This window comes from Megalobrama amblycephala, linkage group LG11 (assembly GCF_018812025.1).
Source record: "Megalobrama amblycephala isolate DHTTF-2021 linkage group LG11, ASM1881202v1, whole genome shotgun sequence".
Taxonomy (NCBI): Eukaryota; Metazoa; Chordata; class Actinopteri; order Cypriniformes; family Xenocyprididae; genus Megalobrama; species Megalobrama amblycephala.
The window spans coordinates 14,706,142-14,730,252 of NC_063054.1; the positions used below are offsets into that span (position 1 = coordinate 14,706,142).

General features: G+C 38.0%; 1 protein-coding gene across 1 annotated transcript in view; it reads right to left on the minus strand.

Moving 5' to 3' along the window:
* ppp1r13bb (protein phosphatase 1, regulatory subunit 13Bb) overlaps positions 1-24,111 on the minus strand; it is an 80,815-nt gene that overhangs the window by 39,674 nt on the left and 17,030 nt on the right. Inside the window, 3 exon segments of the mRNA XM_048206276.1 lie at positions 1,521-1,591; positions 3,623-3,742; positions 8,395-8,542. Of these exon segments, the coding sequence (XP_048062233.1) occupies positions 1,521-1,591; positions 3,623-3,742; positions 8,395-8,542 (339 nt within the window).

A 24,111-nucleotide genomic window follows, 5' to 3' on the forward strand; every position in this document is an offset into this window, starting at 1 on the left:
AAACATTTATTTTAGTCTAGGACTAGGCTTAAGCCTTGTCTGTGAAACTGGGGGCTAGCTGATTAAAACTTGACAAAAAAAAAAAAAAAAAGACAAAGTTGACTAAATATAATAAAACAAACTTTTGACTAACAGGAACAAAAGTATAAAGTGACAGGACTAAGACTAAATAAAAAAATAGCTCATAAAATGAATACTACTTTGAAATGACGATGTCTTTTCTGAAATTTTGCCAAGTAATGGTCATTTAATCATTTACTCACCCTCGTGCTATCCTAGATGTATATAACTTTCTTTTTTTCCCCAGATGAACACAAATGAATTTTTTTTTTTTTAATTATCCTTTTCTGTGAGTCCTTGTAATGTAAGTGTAAGGGAACAAAATTGATGCTTCAAAAACCACACAAAGCAAACAACTGTAATTCATATGACGCAAGTTGATGAATCCAAGGCTTGTGAAGTGAAATTAGAAAGAAAAAAATACTAATTTAAAGACTAATAACCTATTTTAACTAAAAACCATTGCTTCCAACTGTTTCATGAGATCAAGCTTGACAAAAACTTATGCAAGATCTCTTCCAGGTCAACAACTATAATGCCAGAGCAATTCTCATTCTGTCCACTCCTCACCCTCTGTTTCTTCAGAACAGATGGCAAATTAATCCTCAGTTGTCAAACTAAACCATTTAATCAAATTATTCCGAGAACATGCAGGATCATGGGCCAAACTAGCCAAAAGCCATAGCTTTATAAGTTAACCCTCTTGAATCCACTTAAACACAAACAGAGAATGAAAATGAGAGCTATTTGTTTACCTGACAAGACAGTTAGACAGGTGTGTTGTGTAACAGTCCCTACAGGAAGGCAGCACCTGTCAGAAATAAGTGTGTGCTGAGCACCATATTGGGGAGACTTCATGCCTGGGTGGCAACAGCATCACTAATCAGCTCCCTCACCGACCCTACTACCTGTGCCATCATTCCATCTCTGAGAACAGAGACGGCTGTACAGGAAAAAAAAAAGCACGCCCCCATAAATGTTTGCGTGTTCTCATTCCGTACACTGGTGGTCTACAGTTATCTTTCTCCCTAAAGGTGGAATTAGTTCCGCTTCCTGGAGCCTGGCTTTTCCCCTGTTGGAATCTGGGCCAGATGGTTTGATGAGACGAGCGCAGTGGACCACTCTTTGCAGGAAGCAGACCACAAAAAGAATGAGTGATGTGACAAATGCTTATATGAAAGAAAATGTTGAGTGAATCTGGGACGTGACAGGTCTGGCTGCGTTTGGCTCGGGTTAAGAGAGAAGGACTGAATAACGTGACGTGATTGAAACGCTTCGGTATTGAAGAGTGTCAACTTCAGCCAGAACTTTGCAGCTGCTACTTTGCATTACAGTAAGCAGAAAGCATAAGATTTTATAAGTGTGTGGAATTCAAACCCCCAGGATGCATTTGGAATAACCACAATGCTAAGATTAGAAAAGAAGGCACACATTTTGATGAGGATGTGATATGAACTAACCCCGTTCTCGTTGTGCATGTCTGAGCTGCTTCCTCCTCTCCTGCTGGGCTGCTCCTGAGACTGCTGGCTCCCTAAGAGTGGAGAAATAAAATACAGTCCATCAATAAAAAGCACATTCAATTGTGAAATATAATCATGAATGAACACAAAAAGCATCTAAATACACTTTGTGGAATTTTAACAAGCAAAACATGGTTGGCTGAACAAGACAGACTGTGAAGGAAAAGTTCAAAGGCCTGTTTGTTATTGCCATGTGACACTGGGAACAGAGCTTGTGCTTTCAGTGGATTACTGCCTCTCTTTCCCTCCCACACATAGGGGTTTCAGGTTTATGCCTTAATCCATGTGGACGCTCACTACAAGCTAATCCTGCCTACAGTGATAGGAAAAACCTCACTGGGATGTGAACAAAAAGTGAAAACAAACAAATAACAGGATAAAGAAACGGAGAAAGAACGACTTTAGTGCTGTTAACATGGATCACGTACATTACACTATGTCGAGGGATAACGCAAGCAATCAGCCTGAATATGGTGAGATCTCATTGGTCATCCTGATATACAATTCTGTACAATGAAGTGATGACAAGTTAGTTTTATCTGTCTAGTATTCTGTGTGAAAATAGCTTTTCATAAAATCACTTCAGAGGTTTTTCCCACTTACATTCTGTAACAACTAAATATATATACTACTGTTCAAAAGTGTTGGGAGTCTATAATGCTTTACTACAGAAATTAATCTTTTTATTCTGCAAGGATTAAACTGATTAAAAGTGACAGTAAAGACATTTACACTGAAGACTGGAGAAATGGCTGCTGAAAATTCAGCTTTGCCATCTCTGGAATAAATTACAATTTTAAATAGAAAATTATTTAAGTTATTTATTTTATTGGTAATAATACTTCACAAAATTACTCTTTTACTGCATTACTGATCATATAAAAGCAGCCTTGCTGAACATAGACTTTTTTTACAAAAAAAAAAAAAAAAAAAAAAAAAAAAAAGTACCAAACCTTTTGAACGGTAGTCAATCTTTGCAATATATATATATTAGCTTGTTGGAAATTCACACAATAATTTCCATTGTCAAAAATGCTTGTCCTAACAGCAAGTAATTTTCATAAGAATTGCAACTCTAATGCAATAATAACATGTAACAGATATAAATGTCCCTTAAATTTACAAGAAAAAGAAATTAGTCAGGTTACTATGTCTCTGCTCTCTCAGACAACAACATCTTTGTCTTGTGTTGACAAGACAGCCACCGTAGCTTCTCTGAAAGTGAGGGGTGCATGCCGTTAGTTGCACTTCGCAACCTCGCTGCTAAAATTTACACATTGCACCTTTAAATCCTTCTCTCTGCTTTAATTATATTTAAAATGTATAAAAAATATATTTTTATATTTTAATGTACAACATGGCCTACATTCAAACATCTATTTTTGATAATTTTTTATCTAATTAATCCAAGAAGATGAATCAAATATTAAAATTGAGCCCTTCAAGTATTGCACAATAAGCATTCTCTAAATGACCATTTAGCAAAAGTTTCACCATTTCACAATAGTTTCGATTGGTATGCAATTCATTAATTAGTCACGCATAACAAGCTGTGCTTGAACGCAGTGAATGTGTGTATGTACCGTCCAGCAAAGGTGAGTGTTCAGAAGCAAGGCAAGGTGCTTGCTTGATTATATACAAGTGTTATATTACTAATCACCACACAACAGTGCTGTATAAGTTGAGCATTTTTGTGAGCTACTCAGTTTGGCATATGCTTTGATTTCATCAATATTACTTCATCTTAAATATGGTATTTGATATGATTTTACTGTGGTAGACTTCCCAAGTCACTTTGCCTTGCTCACTGTTGTTTGAAGGCACTGACACTTGCAAAGCTACTTTGATTCATTTTGTGAATAGCACAACAGAAGTGAATCATGAACAGAACCCTGCATTGTTCGTGCAGGATGTGCTTGTCTCTTTCTTTCACATGTTAGAGGCCACTGAAAAGGGAATGAAAAACATTCAGCCACTGTCAGCCAATGAGAAGAAAGCGGTGGTGGGCGGTGCATGGCTTATAGGCAGTCAAGTATTCTCACCTTGATCGCTGCTTTCAGTGGGCGAGTCTTCGTGGCGCAGGTAGAACTTCACCTCCTGCTTTCTGGGGCCCCATTTCTGCAGGTGCTCATACATCATGTGGTCAAAGGGGATGGCTCGCTCTGGAGAGGGGAAAACATAAGGCACAACACATTTAAAAACAACAAACCATGTACTCTGATATTAGAAAGGTCACTAAAATCTTTTGTTCCTCAGGGGAAAAAAGCTGGTTAAAAGATGAAAGGATAGTGTTTTCACATGAGAGCAGAAGTGAGACTCTCTCATGCTGAGAAGAGTGTTATTCCAATGTTACACACTTAAAGCCACACCTGAGAGGAGAACAGATAAACAGACATAGTGGGATCAAGAGAACAAAGAACAGTGAAATTGAATCAAACGTGGCATCCAGCCAGAGGAATGTAGTGGGGATGGGTGGGCAACAGAGACATGAATTTTGGACATTGCTAACAGGTGGAGGGACATCTGGAAGTCTGGCAGCCACCCAGAGGGGGATGGGATAAAACGACACAGAATAATAGAGAAAAGTATGAAAGTGGAGAATATCAGAAAAGCACACAGGCTCAGGGACGTTAACAAAGAAAGTGAGAGCAGCCAATTTAACCTTACAAACCTAGAGTCAAAAGCTTCAGCTAAATACCCAAAACACAAGAACATTAAACTCCTCTTATGAGCAAAGTATTATTCAGTTTCAGCCATTTAGGACTGTTTTAGAAAGGAACTGTTTCTGAACTGAAGAAAACGGTGCTGGCTCATGTAAAAGTCACAGCCATGATGCTAGGATGCTGCAGTTGGGTGTCTTGGCTTTCCGAAACAGTTGCTAATTCTTGCCCAGTGTTCTGGGGTGTTGCTAGGTTGTTGCTAGGTGACTGCTTACTAGCCAGGTCAAAAGAGACCACTCCCAATCTATATCATATTTTTACCCCTGGATTTGGGTTGGGTTCTTTATTCATAATACTACTTATAATTAAAGAATACTTTGTTTATTGTTAGACTTTAAAAATTATTATTTAAAAGGTTTACGAAAACGGTTGGTTTACTAAACTTTCCAAAACTGTAAATCAACACAAATAACATTTTTTAAATAAAACCTGAGCAATTTCTGTCACTCTATCAAAAGTCCATGTAACCAAAACCGACACAAAATTTTCATAAAGACATTGTAAACAATCCATATGAATCAAGTGGTTTTAGTCTTCTGAAGAGACACTTTATGTACGTGAATAAAAGTCTAAATTAAATCTGTTCTTCATTTAGAACACATCAAATACAGTTAACAGGAGCTCAACCATACAAACAAGTGAGAAACAATGTGGTTGAGCTTTCGTTTGTTATATTTGATGAGCTCTATGCATGTGCATAAATCAATGGTTATGTGTGAATAAAATGCAAAATTAAATCTGATCATCATAAAGCAATTGTGTCTCTTCAGAAGACTTAAAGCTACAGCATTGTAAGCTTCACCGCTAGAGCTCGCTTATTCAAAACAATAACAATGGCGTAGCTTGATGACACCATGAATGAGCATGGAATCAAGGGAGTTGTCGTCTTCACCTCCATAGCTGATGGAAAGCAATCGACAGGACTCAGACAGTGTTGTAAATTGACCCATTTGTTTCTTTTTTTTCCCCCCTTATTTTTATTTGTACTACATTTCCCACAATTCCTGGTAAACTACACTACCATATATCGTGCACTACATTACCCACAACCCCTGGTCAAGGTCTATAAATGGACCTCATTTCCTTCCTTTGTTTCCTATCTGCATTGGTGAGGTGTGTGTGTGTGTGTGTGTGTGTGAATGGACACCCAACCATGTCCTTTTGAGTCCTTTCCTTAGGATGCATTAAGTAAGTTTGTTTTTGTCAATTGTATGGTTGGAATTTGTTTATTTGAATTTGGGTTTAATAATCATCTTGGATTGAATATATATTGTTAATGTTTATGCAGTTCCCGCTTCCTTCTACCCTGAACTTGAACTTTGCTGCATTTCATCACTTAAATTCACATTATTTTATTTCATTCTAACAAAATAGCCACAAGTGCTCAATTACTAATACAGGTCATGAATTAATATTGTGGGGTAAAGCAGTGCTGTGTTGCTAAACAGCATGCAATTACTTTTAAAATATATTGTATGGTGGAAAAAATGCTGTATTACTGTTACTAAACATAAAGCTATGTTAGACGCTTGACAAAATATCATTGTCTTTGAGGCATGGTACAAACATGTTGCTAAAAATCAAGAAAACAAGAGATTCAAATAATAAGACTCAACAATGTTGAGTTATATAACAATAAGTTTTCTGTTGATGAAGTTATCCAAACAGTTGCTCACCTGTATAATAAAACACATAATATATTAAAACGTCTTTGGTGTTTCCATGGTTTCTACAGAAGTAAAACCGGAAATCGAGGGTAAAGCGGATATGACGTCATTGACAGGTGAAGCAATGAGGACGGCCATTACAACTGGTTAAAACTGCTGATTTCTCTGGATTTAAACATTGTTGGAAACATTTGGGCTAATATAAGTACACAACTCAACAAAATATATAACACTGTTCTAGTGGTTTTTGGATTAAAAATTAAATCATTTAATTCATATGGATTACTTTTACAATGTATTTTAATTAACTTTTTGAAGCATCAAATTTTGGTTGTGTGGATTTTCAGATAAATGAAAGTCTGATGGATTTGGAATGACATGAGGCTGAGTAATTCATAATTTTTATTTTTAGGTGAAAAACCTCTTTTATTGTTTTAATTGGCAATTCATTATGCCAAATAAATATAAATTATCAATAACTACTGGTATTGCAAAATAATTATTTTGAGATATAAAAATGTTATAGAAAAGCCTAGACCGCTGATCACCACAAGAAAAGATTTGGTGAGGCAATCAAATATCCACTCAGTAACCAGTAATGATGCATCTTATGCGATCCATCACCTGCTGTAAAAATAACTGGGCTCATCACGATTTCAATGACAGATGCACTTCAAGATGAAAGGACACAGTGCTGATGGAAGGGCTTTTGAAAGGAGTCTCCCTGAGCAAAGATAACATTCTGCCACACAGCTGTTTATACAAATCACTATCATCAAGAGAAAATGGAAAAATTAAGGAAAAAAACATGGACACAGCTGTCAGAACAGAAGTAGCAGTTCTGTCTGAAAGGACTAAGTGAGTGTTTTTCCTTTGCTGCCAGATTCTTCAAAAACTGAGCACGTGTGTCTTTGTGAGAGTGAAAGCACTAAATGTTTTTTTTTTTTTCTTTTACTGAAAGAAATGGTTAGGGTGGGAAGGTGAGAAAACCAGAGGATACTGGAGTCTGTATAAATGATTTCAAGTAAAGCTAAGTGCTTTCCCATTGTCAGTATTTTACACCTTTTTACACTTTTGCATGGTGTTTAGACATAAATGTGTGTTGGCAGTGTGTGTACACAACCACCCTATAATGATAAAAATACAGCCACTCCTTTTTTTTTAATCCTCATAAATCATAAGCAGTGTCTCAGAACAAGCCGTTTCCAGATCCCTGGCAGTGTGACGTCACAAAAGCCACAGGCCCCGCCCACGAATGTTGACCGACACTGCCATTTTAAAATAGAACCGCCCTGAGCGAGTTCACAGCAAGTTGTACAGTCTGCCATTACTGCACTGACAAGAATGTCTCCCAAGCGTTTTAGGTGTTCTGTAGCTGGATGGATTAATCCACATAGCTCTCTCAATTTACTCCCAAAATCTGAGCCGCTGAAGACGAGGTGGATTAATTTTGCTTTTGAAGAAAATGCTCCCTCAACTCTACCGAAATTTGTTTATGTCTGCGCAAATCATTTCACACCGGACTGCTTTATGAAGAATGTCAATACAAAGTATACAGTCTCCAGAGTGATACTGGATATGGCAGTAATGAAGGTGAGAGCACTTTATTACAGTTCATTGGAGTTGATTTATGGATATAAAGTTTTCCAGTTTATTAAGCACCACTCGAAAAGGCATAATGTGTTTATTTATTTGTTTACTGTTAGTTGTAACAAGTGTTTCTGTGTACTTCGCTGTGTATCTTGATGATAATGCGAGAGAGAGAGAGTGTGAGAGAGAGTGATTATGGATAATATTTTAATGCACACTTGCACTGTTTTACTAAGCTCTTACAGTGATTTTCTAGAGTGAAGACAGATGCTTCATATTTTGTGTGAAGTACAATAAACGTTATAAATCTCATCGGTAAACTGCCTTGTACTAATATAGTGGATAAAAACAAGACGACAATATAAGTTATAACCGTAATTGAACTAAACTACACCTGTTCTATCTCCATGCAGAATGTATTCGCAGTTTCTGACATTATAGTGCGTCCTGACTGAATCCTGACAGGGGAGAACAAGCTCTTGAAGCTCCGCCCTCTTAGGCCAAGCTCAGCAGCTCATTTGCATTTAACTGAAACAGTGCGTTTTTTCTCAACCCCAAAAAGTGGCAATTTTAACATGCTGTAAAAAATTATCTGTGGAGTATTTTGAGCTAAAACTTCACATACACAGTCTGGGGACATTAGAGACGTATTTTACATCTTGTAAATGGGGCCATAATAGGTCCCCTTTAATTTAAGAAAAGTCAATGAAAGACAAATTTGTATCCTGCAACAGTCATGCCTTACAAATACCCTGCAATTACTAGCTATAAACAGCTAAGGACCAGAGGGATGGGGTTAGAGAGAATTTTGTTATGGAGGGACTCAAAGAAACTCACCATTTCCACGCCAAACCTCAGCCAGGTGGCAGCCGCTTTCTCCCGGTTCCTTACAGAACTCCACCACATCACGACAAGTCGTCTCTGGAGTGATGGGCACCTCCGTCAGGGCCTGCTCCCCATCACTCAAATACACCGTTAAAATCATCTAGATGTGAGAAAAAGAGAATATTTTTAATATTCATACCCAAGAGAGAAAAGCAGGGATTCCCACTGAGCCATAAGACCACTAGGGGGCAGTGCCATTGCTCAAACAACTTGAATAACATTAGTCACTCATGAATCAATTTGCTATTCAACTATTCTTTTCACACATCATGCTGTCTTCATTTAAAACAATGTTTGTAAGAATGTTACCTCTTAAGAAGTTGCATATGGGGAGATATAACACAACAATACAGAGTCCAGAGTCTATAAATGGATATTTCTAGCCACTCCCCTCAGTTATAACTCACTCTGATAGAGGGAAAAGCCTGGGCCTGCTAGCTTGACAGTGACTGACAGGTGTGGTGGGCTGATTAGTGCTGCTGTAAGTGAAGTGTGACAGGTGGATGGTTTGGTGCAAAAATGGAAAGCGAGAGAGAGAGAAAGGAAGAAAGGAAGAAAGGAAGATATGGAAGATTAAGAGAAGGGGAGATGTAGACATCATTACCTCCCAATTAAGGAAATGAGGACATGATCATCAACGACTCTACTGTCTGCAATATGGTACTGCACTGCCATTTTATACTTCAAAGTTGTCACTCTGCAGCTTGGCAGAGAGCAGACGACAGATTCATTACATCATCCATCAAGCAAACATCCCGACTGGTCACAACAGAGGTCTGTGATATGGCCAGTATCTCACACGTGACATTTCGCAAGATAGACAAAAGGGTATGAGGTTTACGTGGCTGAGGAAACCTTATATAGGACTAAAGTTTTCTACTACCTGACATAACTCCAAATGAGAAGCTGACCTTTGTGTGGTACAGAGTCTTAAGAGAGGAGTGAGTATAATGTCCAAGACTACTTGATATATGGGTGTTTCTTTAACTATGGGCACTTTTGGCCCTGAGGACTTAAAACACTTTAGACACTCTCACTGCTTTAAGAGTTTACTTTATTGTATTTGTCTGCCATCATGGTCCAACAGTACATGTGCAAGCACATACAGAGCATAATTCTGTCAAATCATTTACCATTTCCATCATATCTCAAATGATGTATTGTGCTTAACACTCTGACTGGAAATTACAAAAATATTCTGTTCACACACAATACTTTGTATTACATTGTTTGCTTCACAAGTCACATCTGTGTGAAAGCACATTTATTTTAAGTAAAATAAATGTGCTCCCTCAAGCCATCAGGTAGGATGGCCTGAGGGCGAGTAAATCATAGGATAATTTTCATTTTTGGGTGAACTATCCCTTTAAAGGGGTACTATTTCACCACTTGCAAAATAGGTTTTCATTAAAACTTAGCTGCCTATACCAGTGTTTCCCAACCTTTTTCTTGCCACAGCAGTTTTGAAAAAAAATAATTAAATAAATAAAAAAAAAAAAATCCCACACCACACAATGCACTAAAATAACAAATTGCACAAACAGGCATTGCTTAAAAAAGGCATATTATAACTGGATATTATATTAAAAGTAGGGCTGTCAAAATTACTGCAAATTCATTTTAACGGCACTAATTTTAATAACGTGCGATTAACGTAGCATGCATTTTCTGTTTGACCCATGCATGCCTGCCTGTAGTTGGAGAAATGGAGATGCAGTTCACATGTCGCATCTAAAAACGCGTAGAACGCACAGCCGTGCCACTTTCTCCTTCTTTCCAAAGCACTTGCACTCCCATGGCATCTGTTATTGCTATGCAACCATGTAGTTTGCTCTCCACGACAACGAGAAAGATTCAGTAAAGGATAACCCCACAATGATGACAACTGTTATTGTTCTTTCAAACATTCAATCATTTAAAAAAAATAAAAATAAATAATATAATATAATAATATATATATATATATATAATAATAATAATAATAATAATATTATTATTATTATTATTATTATTATTATTATTATTATTATTATATATATATATATATATATATATATATATATATATATATATATATAAATAATAATAATATTATATATATATATATATATATATATATATATATATATATATATATATATATATATATATATATATATATATATATAATAATTATTATTATATATATATATATATATATATATATATATATATATATATATATATAAATAAATAAATAAATAAAGGACTCACATTTCAAGTGAAACTTGAGCTTAAGACAGCAGTTAATTTCTTTAAAGAAAACTATGACGAAAAATATTTGTTGACGATCTTTTTTTCCATGACTAAGACTAGATGATGAGAGGCAACACCGATGTCATTAAACAATAACTGTCACTAAATCAACACATGCAATATCGTTGATGAAAAAAGACAAGACTGAAATGTGGCTAAAAGACAAAAACCTTACCAAAATTACCGTTCATGCTTACAGTTTTTTGTAGGCTGATATCCAGCAGTGGCTCTCAAACTGACATATGCGAACAAAATGCTGAATTTTGCCATTCATTTTATTCTACTTCACCTTTAAATAACATTAAACTGGAGCATATATTTTCTAGCAGGTAAAATGCTGTAAATACACGACATTCAGTCAAATTATCTCATCTTTCGCGTTCAAAACTGACTGCATCCATGGCAGCAAATCACACTTCAACAAACAAAAGGGTAATATTAAGTGGACAGTATTGTCAGTATTTGCTCTATTTTGCAACGAAAGCCACAGCAGAGCAGCACACAAGCTGTGTTTCGTGAACGAATCTGAGGCTTTGAACGAACCGTCAATGATTCAATGATCCATTCATAAATACAGCCGCTTGCTTTGATACTGAAAGAATGAATGACTCAATGATTCACTCATAAAAACAGTGACTTACCGGACTGGTGGTTTTAATGTAATATTTAAAAGCATCACTTCGTTTTTATCATTGTATTTATTGAATTTTTTTAAAGCAATATTTATTTTATAAAAGGTATTTAATTCACTGGAAAAAATCTATTTAACAGGGCAAATACTGTCCCTTAATGGAAAAGGTGTAACTGCAGTCTAAGTGGAAAAGAGAAGATATGCAGAAGGATGTTAAATCCCTCAGGGGGTACGACACTCTAAAAAGTTTGAGAACCACTGAAGAGGGATATGTTGAATTGTACAAGTGCTACTGCTAAGAGTGCAATTTCAATACAGCCTGTTACCTTGATTCAGATTTTTCATAAGCTTAAATTAATTGGTCTAAAGAGAAAAATAATAATGACTATTTTGTTTAAAGACTACATATAAAATAGCTATCAAAATTAATGTTAACTGTAGTTTGACTAAAAGTAATGACTAAAAATGTGATGACTTTTCGTTGACTAAAACTAGACTAAAATATGAAAGACAAAAATGACTAAAATGTGAAGACTAAAGAGCATTTTCGTCTGAAGATAAAGACTAAATCAAAAATGGCTGCCAAAATTAACACTTTAAGACAGGTAGGAACACAATAAGGTCATATATACATACATACACATACATACATACATACATACATACATACAGGTGCTGGTCATATAATTAGAATATCGTGAAAAAAATTCATTTTTTTATTGTAAATTATTTTAAAAAAAATGAAACTTTCATTTATACTAGATTTCCCTACATGTAAAGTAAAACATTTCAAAAGTTTTTTTTTTTTTTTTTTTTTTTTTTTTTTTTATGTTGATTAGAGCGTACAGCTAATGAAAGTCCAAAATCCAGTATCTCAAAATATTAGAAAATTTACATTTGAGTTTCATTAAATGACCATCCCTACAGTATAAATTCCGGGTATCTCTTGTTCTTTGAAACCACACTAATGGGGAAGACTGCTGACTTGGCAATGGTCCAGGAGACAATCATTGACACCCTCCACAAAGAGAGTAAGTCACAGAAGGTCATTACTGAATGGGGTGGCTGTTTACAGAGTGATGTATCAAAGCATATTAAATGCAAAGTTGACTAGAAGGAAGAAATTGGGTAGGCAAAGGTGCACAAGCAACAGGGATGACCACAAGCTTGAGAATACTGTCAAGTGAAGCCGATTTCAAACACTTGGGAGAGCTTCACAATGAGTCAAATGAAGCCGGAGTCAGCGCATCAAGAGTCACCACACTCAGACATCTTCAGGAAAAGGACTACCAAGCCACTTCTGAAACAGAAACAACGTCAGAAGCATCTTACCTGGGCTAAGGAGAAAAAGAACTGGACAGTGAACAGTTGGTCTCTTTTCAGATAAAAGTAAATTTTGCATTTCATGTTGAAATCATGGTCCCAGAGTCTGAAAGGAAGACTGGAGAGGCACAGAATCCAAGCTGCTTGAAGTCTAGTGGGAAGTTTCTGAAGTTAGTAATGATTTGGGGGGCCGTGACGTCTGCTAGTGTTGGTTCATTGTGTTTTATCAAGTGCAAAGTCAATGTAGCCATCTTCCAGGAGATTTTGGAGCACTTTATGCTTCCATCTGCTGACAAGCTTTATGGAGATGCTGATTTCCTTTTCCAGCAGGACTTTAGCACCTGCCCACAGTGCAAAAACCACTTCCAAGTGGCCAACAATATACAGATGATCTGAAGGCTCAATAGTGCCTCAGCAGTGCCACAGGCTGATCACTTCCATGCCACACTTCACCGATGCTGTAATTTGTGTTAGGAGCAAGTCATTTGCTGTATTATGTGCTGCCGTCCAAGTATTGAGTGTACAAATGAACATACTTTAAAGAACTTGAACTTTTCTGTTTTGAAAATCCATTTTTTGATTGATCTTAGGAAATATTCTAATATTTTGAGATACTGGATTTTGGACTTTCATAAGCGGTACGCTCTAATCATCAAAATAAAAAAAAAAAAAAAAACTTTTGAAATGTTTTACTTTACATGTAGGGAATCTAGAATATATGAAAGTTTCATTTTTAAAAATAATTTACAATAAAAAAAAAATGAACTTTTTCACAATATTCTAATTATATGACCAGCACCTGTATATACACATATACACACACACACACACACACACACACACACACACACACACAAATTATAAATCATTGAATTCAGGCATTCTAATCACTTCCATGGCCACAGGTGTATAAAATCAAGCACCTAGGAATGCAGACTGCTTCTACAAACATTTGTGAAAGAATGGGTCACTCTCAGGAGCTCAGTGAATTCAAGCGTGGTAACTGTGATAGGTTGCCACCTGTACAATAAGTCTATTCGTGAAATTTACTCACTACTGAATACTACACGGTCAACTGTAAGTAGGGGTGTAATGATATATCGCAGTGCGATATTTCGCGATGCAAAAATGTTATGATGTGTATCGTAGAGTGATGCCGATACTTTTACGATATGACGGCAGTCTAATCTTATTGGTTGAGCTGCCGACGTGACCTCCTCTGCAACAGCATCACGTTTTGGTTTTCCAGTCGCGCGATAGGACGACTGGAAATTTGGAAATGGAAAGTTTCATGCTTCAGACTTGCCCGCTTTTTAAATCACTGGAACTAACATAGCCGCTTAAAAGGGCTCCTCATAGTACTGTTGTTGTTATTGACAAAGCACGCAACATTGAGGTGGCAGTGAGAGAAGCCGGGATGTCACCGCATATTAAGGGTGTGTCTCAATCAGCTCTCTAGTTCAGTAAGTGTTTCGCACACACATCGAATCTTGCAAGCAGGTTTAAACGTTTCTCGTGTCAGTCTCTTGCTTGGTCACGTGAGAAAAGTTGTGGCTTTCTTTCACCGCAGTGCCACAGCAACAGCTGAGCTCACAGAAAAGCAAAAGATGCTTGCGATGCTTTGCTTTAAGAAGTTCTGTCTTAGGGGCCGTTCACATTTTGCGTCTTTTCCACATGCAAGTCAGTCATTTCAAATGTAGCCACGCGGCAGGCGCGCTCATAATGGAAGCAACGCGGTCGCGACGCGTATGCGGTGTGTTTTCCAAGCGCATCGAGATGACAAAATCACAACTTTTCAGAATGCCGCAAGCGCACCGCAGGCCATCTGACAAGAACCAACCGAACCTATGGCCTTTCCGTAACAAAACATCAAAATCTCAGCCGAACAGCTGATCATAGCTGTACAGGTTGATTTTTATATATTATCTCCATAAATAATTCTAGTAATAGATGCAAGGGCTAGAAATCAATTTATTCTTTGCTGAAACTTCCTCGTGGAGAGCGCAGCAACGAGGTTGCATAGCAACAACCGACGCCATGGGAGCGCAAGCACTTTGGAAAGAAGGAAAAGCGGAGCAGCCGCGCCTTCCACACGTTTTTAGACGCGATATGTGAACGGCCCCTAGGATTCTTAATTCTAAGTTCATGTTAAATGTAACTTTTTTTTCAGTGACAGACAGACCTATTCAGCTGTTGATTTGAATACAGAAGGTTTTTATTAAACCTTGAAATGTGATCAACATCTTGTATGTACAACAAGGAAAATTGAAATTTGTTAATGTTTTTTAAATAAATCTGTTATTTGAATTTCAGCTTCATTTTGTTCAAAATATCGTGATAGGTATCGTATCGTGAACCCAGTATCGAGATACGTACCGTATCGTGACCTGAGCGTATCGTTACACCCCTAACTGTAAGTGGTATCATAACAGAGTGGAAGCAATTGGGAACAACAGCAACTGAGCCACGAAGTGGTAGGCCACGTAAAATCACAGAGCGGGGTCAGCGCATGCAGAGCTACAGACCTCCAAAATTCGTGTGGCCTTCAGATTAGCTCAAGAACAGTGTGTAGAGAGCTTCATGGAATGGGTTTCCATGGCCGAGCAGCTGCATCCAAGCCTTACATCAAGTGCAATGCAAAGCGTCGGATGCAGTGGTGTAAAGCACGCCACCACTGGACTCTAGAGCAGTGGAGACATGTTCCCTGGAGTGACGAATCACGCTTCTCTGATTCTGACAATTTCAGACAATTTCATGCTCCCAACTTTGTGGGAACAGTTTGGGGATGGCCCCTTCCTGTTCCAACATGACTGTGCACCAGTGCACAAAGCGAGGTCCATTAAGACATGGATGAGCGAGTTTATTGCAGAGTAACTTGACTGGCCCGCACAGAGTCCTGAACTCAACCCGATAGAACACCTTTGGGATGAATTAGAGCGGGGACTATAAGCCAGGCCTTCTCGTCCAACATCAGTGCCTGACCTCACAAATGTGCTTCTAGAAGAATGGTCAAAAATTCCCATAAACACACTCTTAAACCTTGTGGAAAGCCTTCCCAGAAGAGCTGAAGCTGTTACAGCTGCAAAGGGTGGGCCAACTCCATATTAAACCCTGCGGATTAAGAATGGGATGTCATTAAAGTTCATGTGCACGTAAAGGCAGGCATCCCAAAACTTTTGGCAATATAGTGTAGGTTGCTTATGTTGTTGGTGATGATTAAACAACAAATTTACATATCTTTCCTGTTGGGTGGTGTAGTATAGTTGTATGAGTTCTCACGAGAATGTACAAGAGTTGGATGAGAGTGAGGGAAGTAAGAAAAGAGAAAAGAGAACGAGATCCGGAGTGACTGAAATGCAGATATACAACAGATGAGACTAAGTGTGGGGTGCACATGGCCATCACTGATTTTGTTTCAATGATTGATAGTTGGGTGGGTTAAGAACACTCCTCTACCAGTATTAGTGCACTAATGAATACTCTAACTTCACCATAAGTGTGTCTGTGACATGCAATTCTTACAAAACCCATATAAATTCACTCTTCCTAAAGCATCCAGGAAGGCCAGCCCTACATTACTTTCTCTTGAATGGAGGGCAGTTCAAAACACAGGTGTGGGGGAGAGGAAAGCGCTCTTACACTGAAGAAAAACCTGTCAGATACAGAAACACCACACTGACATTCTTTTGTGCAGGAAGTTGAAAGAATAAATTGGATTAGGTCAGTTTCAATGGACTCTGTCTGGCACCACACTACGAAAGAAATATTTGGGCCACACACAAGGTTTTTTGAAATATCAAAATGACACTTTTGTGTATTTACACAACAATGGATTCTATGTGGCGCAACACTAGAATGGAAATATGTAGGCCGTGCACAAAGAATGTGTGTGAAGGACAAAGAAAGGTGCAAACTAAAACTGCAGGGAGAACAAAACACAAGTGCAAATGGGTCCAAGTGGCCTGCTGAAAAGCTGGATAATCTGAGGAAAGTAGGGCTGTGTAATGGCCAAGAATTTGGCAAAACAATACATATCAGATACGATATATTGCGATACTGCAAGAAAGGCGATATATTACCAGTATTTAACAACAGAAAGTGCATAGTCCACTCCATGACTGCATTATTAGGGCTGCACGATATATCGCATGAGATTGTCACGAACATTTCGTCAGTAAAGCCGGTTCCCTGATTACCGCTAAATCGCCATCACCTGCTTTCAAATGGAGCGGCATTTAATAGACAGAGCCGTAGATCACTGACAAGCCACGCAATATCGCGTTCATATCGCAGATGAATCGCCTTCGATAATGAACGCGATACTGCGTGGCTTGTCAGCGAACTACGGCTCTGTCTATTAAATGCCGCTCCATTTGAAAGCAGGTGATGGCGATTTAGCGGTAATCAGGGAACCGACTTTACTGACGAAATGCGCGTGACAATCTCATGTGATATATCGTGCAGCCCTATGCATTATAGGTTTTTTTTTTTTTTTTTTTTTCCTGGGCTACTGGTACAGGGCTACTCCGCAGCAGTGGCAACACGACCGGTCTAAAATAGCCAGAATATAAACACTTTTTATAGGTGTACCCTAGTGATTCAGCCTAAGACAAAAACTCGGTTTGGAAAATGGATTCATGATGTACTTGCTCATTATATCAATTTTGTAAATTCTGAAAAAAAAAAAAAAAAAAAAATTTGACTACAGCTTTAAAATTTAATACTGTAAAGCTGCTTGCTTTAAAGCATCTGTATCTATTAAAGTGCTATAAGTAAAAGTGCCTTCACTTGACTGCTGAATTGCAGAGCTTGTGCAAACATATCCATATCACTGTCATAAGATGCTTTCTTGCTGCTGTTTTCTCACCGGTGTCATTTTTTTTGTGTGTTTATTTTGTTATTGAGAGGAAAGCTTGCAGTACATTAGGGCTATAATGATTCCTCAATTAAATTCGAATACTCGACTTAAAAAAAAAATCCTCAATTTCATATTGAAATATTTCATATATATATATAAAAACAAGAATGAATGACGGTACAAACAAATGAATGGAGTATGTAGTTAGGACCAAAAGAAAAGAGCTGGTGCAGGTGCTGCAAAAAACAATTCTGTAAAAAAACACCGATCAGCAATGAGAACGGCATTACAAATGTTTTGGGTTTTTTTTTTAAATGGTGTGTCTGAGAGAAAGACTTTTGTTCAGCTTATTTAAAAATTCACCATGCCTGACAGATAACGTAAAGTTTGTCATTATGTCAAGGCCTCAAGCAGTGCAAAGAAGCATTAGAGAAAAACACTTTTGGATTCACAGTACGCACTGTCACTGCATCAAACAGAATGACACGTTTATCTGAGCACCGGCACCGACCACAGCCAACTTCTGCTGAAGTTATGCACACACAGCGCTAGATAAAGTCTCAATGAGGAATGAAAGGGATTTTAGTAAGCAATAGGAGCATGCAGAATTTAAAAGGACATGTAGAACATTAGAAATGTAGAACATTGGAAAGCTTTTCATGCGTCTAATAAATATTTGGTAAAAAACATAATAGTGCAGCACTCATGCACAGCTAAGTGGATCACATTTAACAATATTTAAATCCATTCCACAATATTTCCCTCACAATTAGCATAGAAAATGTGACAAAAGACAGACATGAGCAAAGAGACATGAATTTTTGGATACCGAGCACAAAACAGGCAAAATGAGGAAGGACTATGGTAGAAGTATGAGAACCTCAGCGTTGTATGAACAGATGTCCAAAGTGACTGACCATAGATGTAGTAGATATCAGAATTCATTGAAGGACTGAAACCATGGTTAGAAAAATGGAGTCATATGGTTTTGTACATTGAAAACAACAATCATGTGAGTTCTGAGACAGAGTTCAAAATATGTCAAGCCAAGTGATAGGATCTGTTATCCAAGTAAGATCAATGGACGTGCAGAAATCCCCATCTCATTCAGTGTGAAGAGCAACATTTCTTGACTGTTGACAGTATGACACACAGGAAAGTACACTATTTTGTCTTCAGACCAGCTCAGGTTGCTGATTTTCATCTTAGGTGAAAAAAAAGTCTACTTCTCGTCCTCAATTGTTTTACAGGGTTACATTCACTCTAAATTCTGTGCCCGTTCACCCCTCATTAAAAATAAATAGTGTCCTACAAGGTAACTTTTACCAAGCAGCTTCAAGTGCTATACTTCCCTCACCACCACCCCCTAAAACCTCTGCTGTTTTCTGTCTACCATGAGAAAATCCTCCTCACCTGATAGAAGCCAAAATACAACATCTAAAGAACACTCCTCCACTTTTGTTGTGTAAATCAAATCCTTAAACTAATTACATAGTTTAAATGAACTTTTTTCATGTGGTATGAAGGACAGCCTGTTAGGGTTGTCAAAAGTACCGACTTCGGTACCAAGTCTGTAGTGAATTTTTTTTTAAAAATACCAGCATTTCAACAAACACTTAAAAAAAAAAAAAAAGTGTGTGTATAGACCTCTTTGACGCTCCCCAGCAAGACAGATACACACGGGAGCATTTGAAAGCAGGAGTCCATCAGTGGATCCCTATTATATTCACTGATACAGCGAAATCTGTAATGAAAGATTTGAATGTAAATTGCCATTTCACCACTGCACTGCTCCAAAAAAAAAATCCACTTTTCCACCATTTTGAGAATAGTAAGGAACAGTTGTATTTCTACTTGAGCCTGTTACGAAACGGCATGATTACAAACCATTCTCGGCCCGGAATTAGCCAACCCGTGCCGAACCGTTCTGCTAGAATGCGAGTAGTGACGTCGTCACTCAGGACCGGTCACTTGTCTGTTGCCTGGCTGCCAGTTTCTTTGTAGCTTGCTAAACATGCTCTCTGAGCAACGTGAACACAAAATAATCATACAGTTCAAGGTGTAGTAAGTGGTATTTGAACTACGCTGTTGGACATTGTTGATATTTGAAATCAACCCAAACAAACACACCCCTCTCTTCATTGCACCGCCTCCAAATCTCACCCTCCAATTCTAACCACCCTGCTCCAAGTCGGTCAAGTCAAGTCAAGTCACCTTTATTTATATAGTGCTTTTTACAATGTAGATTGTGTCAAAGCAGCTTTACATTGATAACTGATACATTATTTTGGCTGTACAGCAGCTCTTAAAGAATAGTGTCAATGCAGGCAGATCAAAGCACTGTTGAATATCAAATGTCAAGTGTCCCCAACTAAGCAAGCCAAAGGCGACAGCAGCAAGGAACCCAAACTCCAACAGGTGACATCAGGTGACAAACAAGTGACAAATAGGTGTTAAAATGGAGAAAAAAAAACCTTGGGAGAAACCAGGCTTAGTCAGGGGGCCAGTTCTCCTCTAGCGAACAGTGCTTTGTTACGACTCAGGCTGCTATCATAAGTCTGATAGGATCGCAACATTCAAAGTATTTATTTCAGTTCCATCCAGTTGAGGATCGTATTCATCACGCCGGTATGGACGGTTGCTGAGGAGCTGCGCCACTGGTTGTCGTGTTGATGAGGCCTTCACACGAGTAAATACAAAGTGTTCATTTTTAGTCGCAAACAGCACAGCAGCTCCAGACAATCAAAACCCAGTGTACTCACATGATAAGCAGGATCAAAGCAGTTTTCAGGCCTTCCCTCTTAGCTCTCTCCAGTGCTGGAAAGCTTTTCTAATATAACCGAGTCCTAAAGCACTTGCCCAGGCATAAAACTTCATTCCAGTGATATTGTTTTGAGCTATTTTGTATTGTGTGCCATTTCTCGTTCTGCATTTTTTTTTCTTATTTTCAAATCTCCCTCTTGCTCGTTCTCTCTCCTCGACCGTCATACGTCCACTGATGCTGATTGGTTAGACGTTTGTTGTTGGACGTTTGGAACTTAGATTTCAAAGGTAAAATGCATAGTCAACAAAACAACAAAACATTTTTGCTAAATGAATGACAAACGTATGAACTTAATTACGTTATATACATTTTTAAAAATAGTATTTTTTTCGTGGTAATATGTGGATTATTGTAATACCATAATGAATGACTATTTTTCGAATAGGCTAAGCACTTTTTAACTGTTCTCATGTTGAGTTGAGAATGTTCTCTAGGCTTGTAATCAAAAATAGGACATCTGTACATTTGTTTGTTTACAGACAATGCAATTGAGACGTTCACATTTGCTTGTTGGGGTAATGTTGCTTGTTGACTGAAAACAAAGTTTCCCACTTGTATTAGCATATTTGCTCAATTTATAGTTAATAAAATCTTTAATACAGTTTTATAGTTTTAATATAAAACAAATTGAATTAATTATACATTGATTTCTCTTAAAAAGTAAATTGAGTAAAACGGTGTTTAAGGTGTTAGTGTGGATTTGTAATCTGGCCCCTTGGTATGAAGGAGAAAAAAGTTGGCCCTCGTCACTATCGAAGTTGCCCATCCCTGCACTGATAGATGGATGCACTGATGGACGTCTGCTTTCAAGCGCTCCTGTGTGTGCAAAAGTCTACTTTTAGTTCCTGTTTAGTTGTGTTGCATTATTCTAGTTTTGTATGAGCATTTGATTTGATTCCTTAATGAATCAATGAACCAGGAGCTTAAGCATCGCAATAGAAACAGACAATAGGTGTTAATACCCATTATGCGCTATCTTTGTCACACACCACCATGCCATCATTTCAAAGGAAGACCATCATAATCACTGATTATCAATATATATATTTTTAACGTTATTCATAATACATCAACTTTTAAGCTCTAGGCTACATAAGCTATCTTCAAACCATTCATCCGAGTATCCGTGAGCACCAAGTCAGCCTTCTTTTTGCATTTGTGAAACGGAGAGATCTGCTTCAGTAAGCATCCAGCCTACTGGTTTTAAATCCCATATAAAATGTCTTCAAATGTTGAATACCAAAGCTGATTTCACTTGAAATACTCAAGCAGGTCAAAGATATCACAACACTGCAGCACTCCAGCAAACTTGCACGTCACAGTTCATAATCTTGTTCTCTTAAAAAGTTAATAAACGTTACCTCGAAAAAAAATTATTTTTTCCTTTCAGCAGAGGAAGAGGGCATATATAATTCAATGTCCAGGCAATCAACTCTTACTTGATTAATCTGAACAATGAAAATGAATGATGACTGCTTCTGCCAGCGATGAGAACATCTAGATCCCCAGATTTTTTTTTTTAGGCCCCACAACTCCCCTCCCCTGCCGCTATCTTAATATAGCCAATCACATCCATTCATTACCATATTACTGAAGCAATTCTATTAAGGGCAATATGACAAAGCCTAGCAGACAGAGATGGAGAACAGAAACCAATGACTGTCCTGGCACACAGTGTATGAAGTCATGCAAGAGATTGGTTACTTTTTGGCAGTAGAACTAGACTACATTTCTATGATTAGAGTTATAGTCTCATTGAAAGGCTGTACTATGTTCTATACAATGCTGTCAGCAACAATTTTGGATTAATATAGAAAGTAGCCCATATGTTGCCACTTCTTAGCAGAATTACCATAAAATTGTCACTACATTAACATATAGATGCAACGTCAAATATTGCTTGCACTGACATTACTTACTACCAGAACTACTTGCGACAAAGATTTCATGAATACACTAAACTGATTTTGCTGTCCAACCGTACTTGAGAGGCACAGGTTAGTATTACCAAGCTCCCCCTCTCATCTCTAAGCAGGACATCTATTTGCATCACCTTTCCCCACTTAGATGCAGTCCGTCTTCTCCTGGCCTCTCTCTTGAGCTGCCGGGCATGCTCCTTGCTCCAGGTTTTATCTCCAGGTTTGATAGACAAGCTGACCAGGCCTCGAAGAACAATAGTCACAAACTTCTTCATGACGCATGAATCGCTTGTAGCTCTACAGAAAACACATCCTTTGAATGTGTCTCGTTCAAACTCACTCAGCAAAAGTAGCAGGCAAGGGTTCCCTGCAGCGGAAAGCCTTCAGTAGTCACGCTAGCTGTGTGACTGCTGAGAGCGAGAGAGCGTGTGAGTGAGAGAAAAGGAAAAATCGGAGGAAGACGACGGAGGGAGGGTGCTCCTCTCATCAGAATTGTGAAGGGTGCGTCACCAGGTCCCCTCCAGAATAAGGCTCCCTCGAGAAAGCAGATGACTGCACCCCAAACCGGAGGTGGCTGATGGGTGCATGCCGCAAAAGCTGGGACAAAGATCAGAAGATGACATTAACTGCATTAAAGAGCGTTGGGGGTGGGGGCTGGGGGGGAAGATATTACAAACCAACAAAACTGCTCAGAACACAGATAATCCCAAGACTAAACTCAACAGGTTTACTAACATAATCATATAAACATATCTGGGAGTATTTATGAGATTACAGAATTGCCCAATTTGAGTTGAATTTGAGTTCAAGTTTAAGCCAATTATAAAGTTTTGGCAGGACTAAACTGCACTCCAAGAAATACTAATAATATACTAATATACAAGTATATACAAATGCCAAAAACAACTCACAGACACACTTTAGGTCTTCGTAAAATTGGACCATTGGTATGTGCTACACTGATAGCAATACATCTCTTTTCACATTTGAGAGTAGAAGGTTATGTATTATTGATGCTGCCATGAAAGGCCATGAAAAGACGAAGAGTTGAAACATTAAGTTAAAAATAATGGAAATCAAATGAGTGTCGAGTTTTAATAATACATGCCAAAGTAGATTTTAGTACCTGGAATTATCCTCCTTTGAGTCATATGAAGCCCCCAAGAGACTAGTCTTAGCCTCAGACATCATGCCGACAGACCGTTGGCTGAACGTCTGATGCATATGGCACACTTCAAAGTATTTTTCAAAAGTATGTGAAGTTTGCAGCTCCATTGTTGCAGTAAACTTGCACAATGTTCTTAAATGAATAATTTATTAGATGCAAGCCGTTGTATTATTGTAGGGACATCGACTTTAATTTCACGCCCCTAGACTTGACGCAGAACAAAACGAACTGATTGGTTGCGTTACATGTCAGTCAAATGTCCTCTTGGGCGGTCCTTGGCCAATAAAAGCTGCGATAGGGTCCACCATCAATCATAGGATACACCATCAATCATTCTTTCAAAATGTGTTTTTGTCTTCCCCTAATTAACTACTTTTCGTGTGAAATTGCGTACTTGCGTTACTCGTCAGTGCATATCCGTAAATAGAGAAAAGTTGCTCCGTCTACATTGACGCATATGGGAGTGGCATAGGTTAGTTGTCACAACGAGCAACAAAGGTTGACATGGAGCATGCTAAATCTCGAAAAAAAATAAAAAAATAACGCTGAACACAGGAGAGTCTGCTGGCAAAAAGAGAATGTGACAGAGTTCGTAATAAAATGAGAATCAAGATTGGCATGGCTTTTCGAAGATGGCGAGAACTGAGGGAT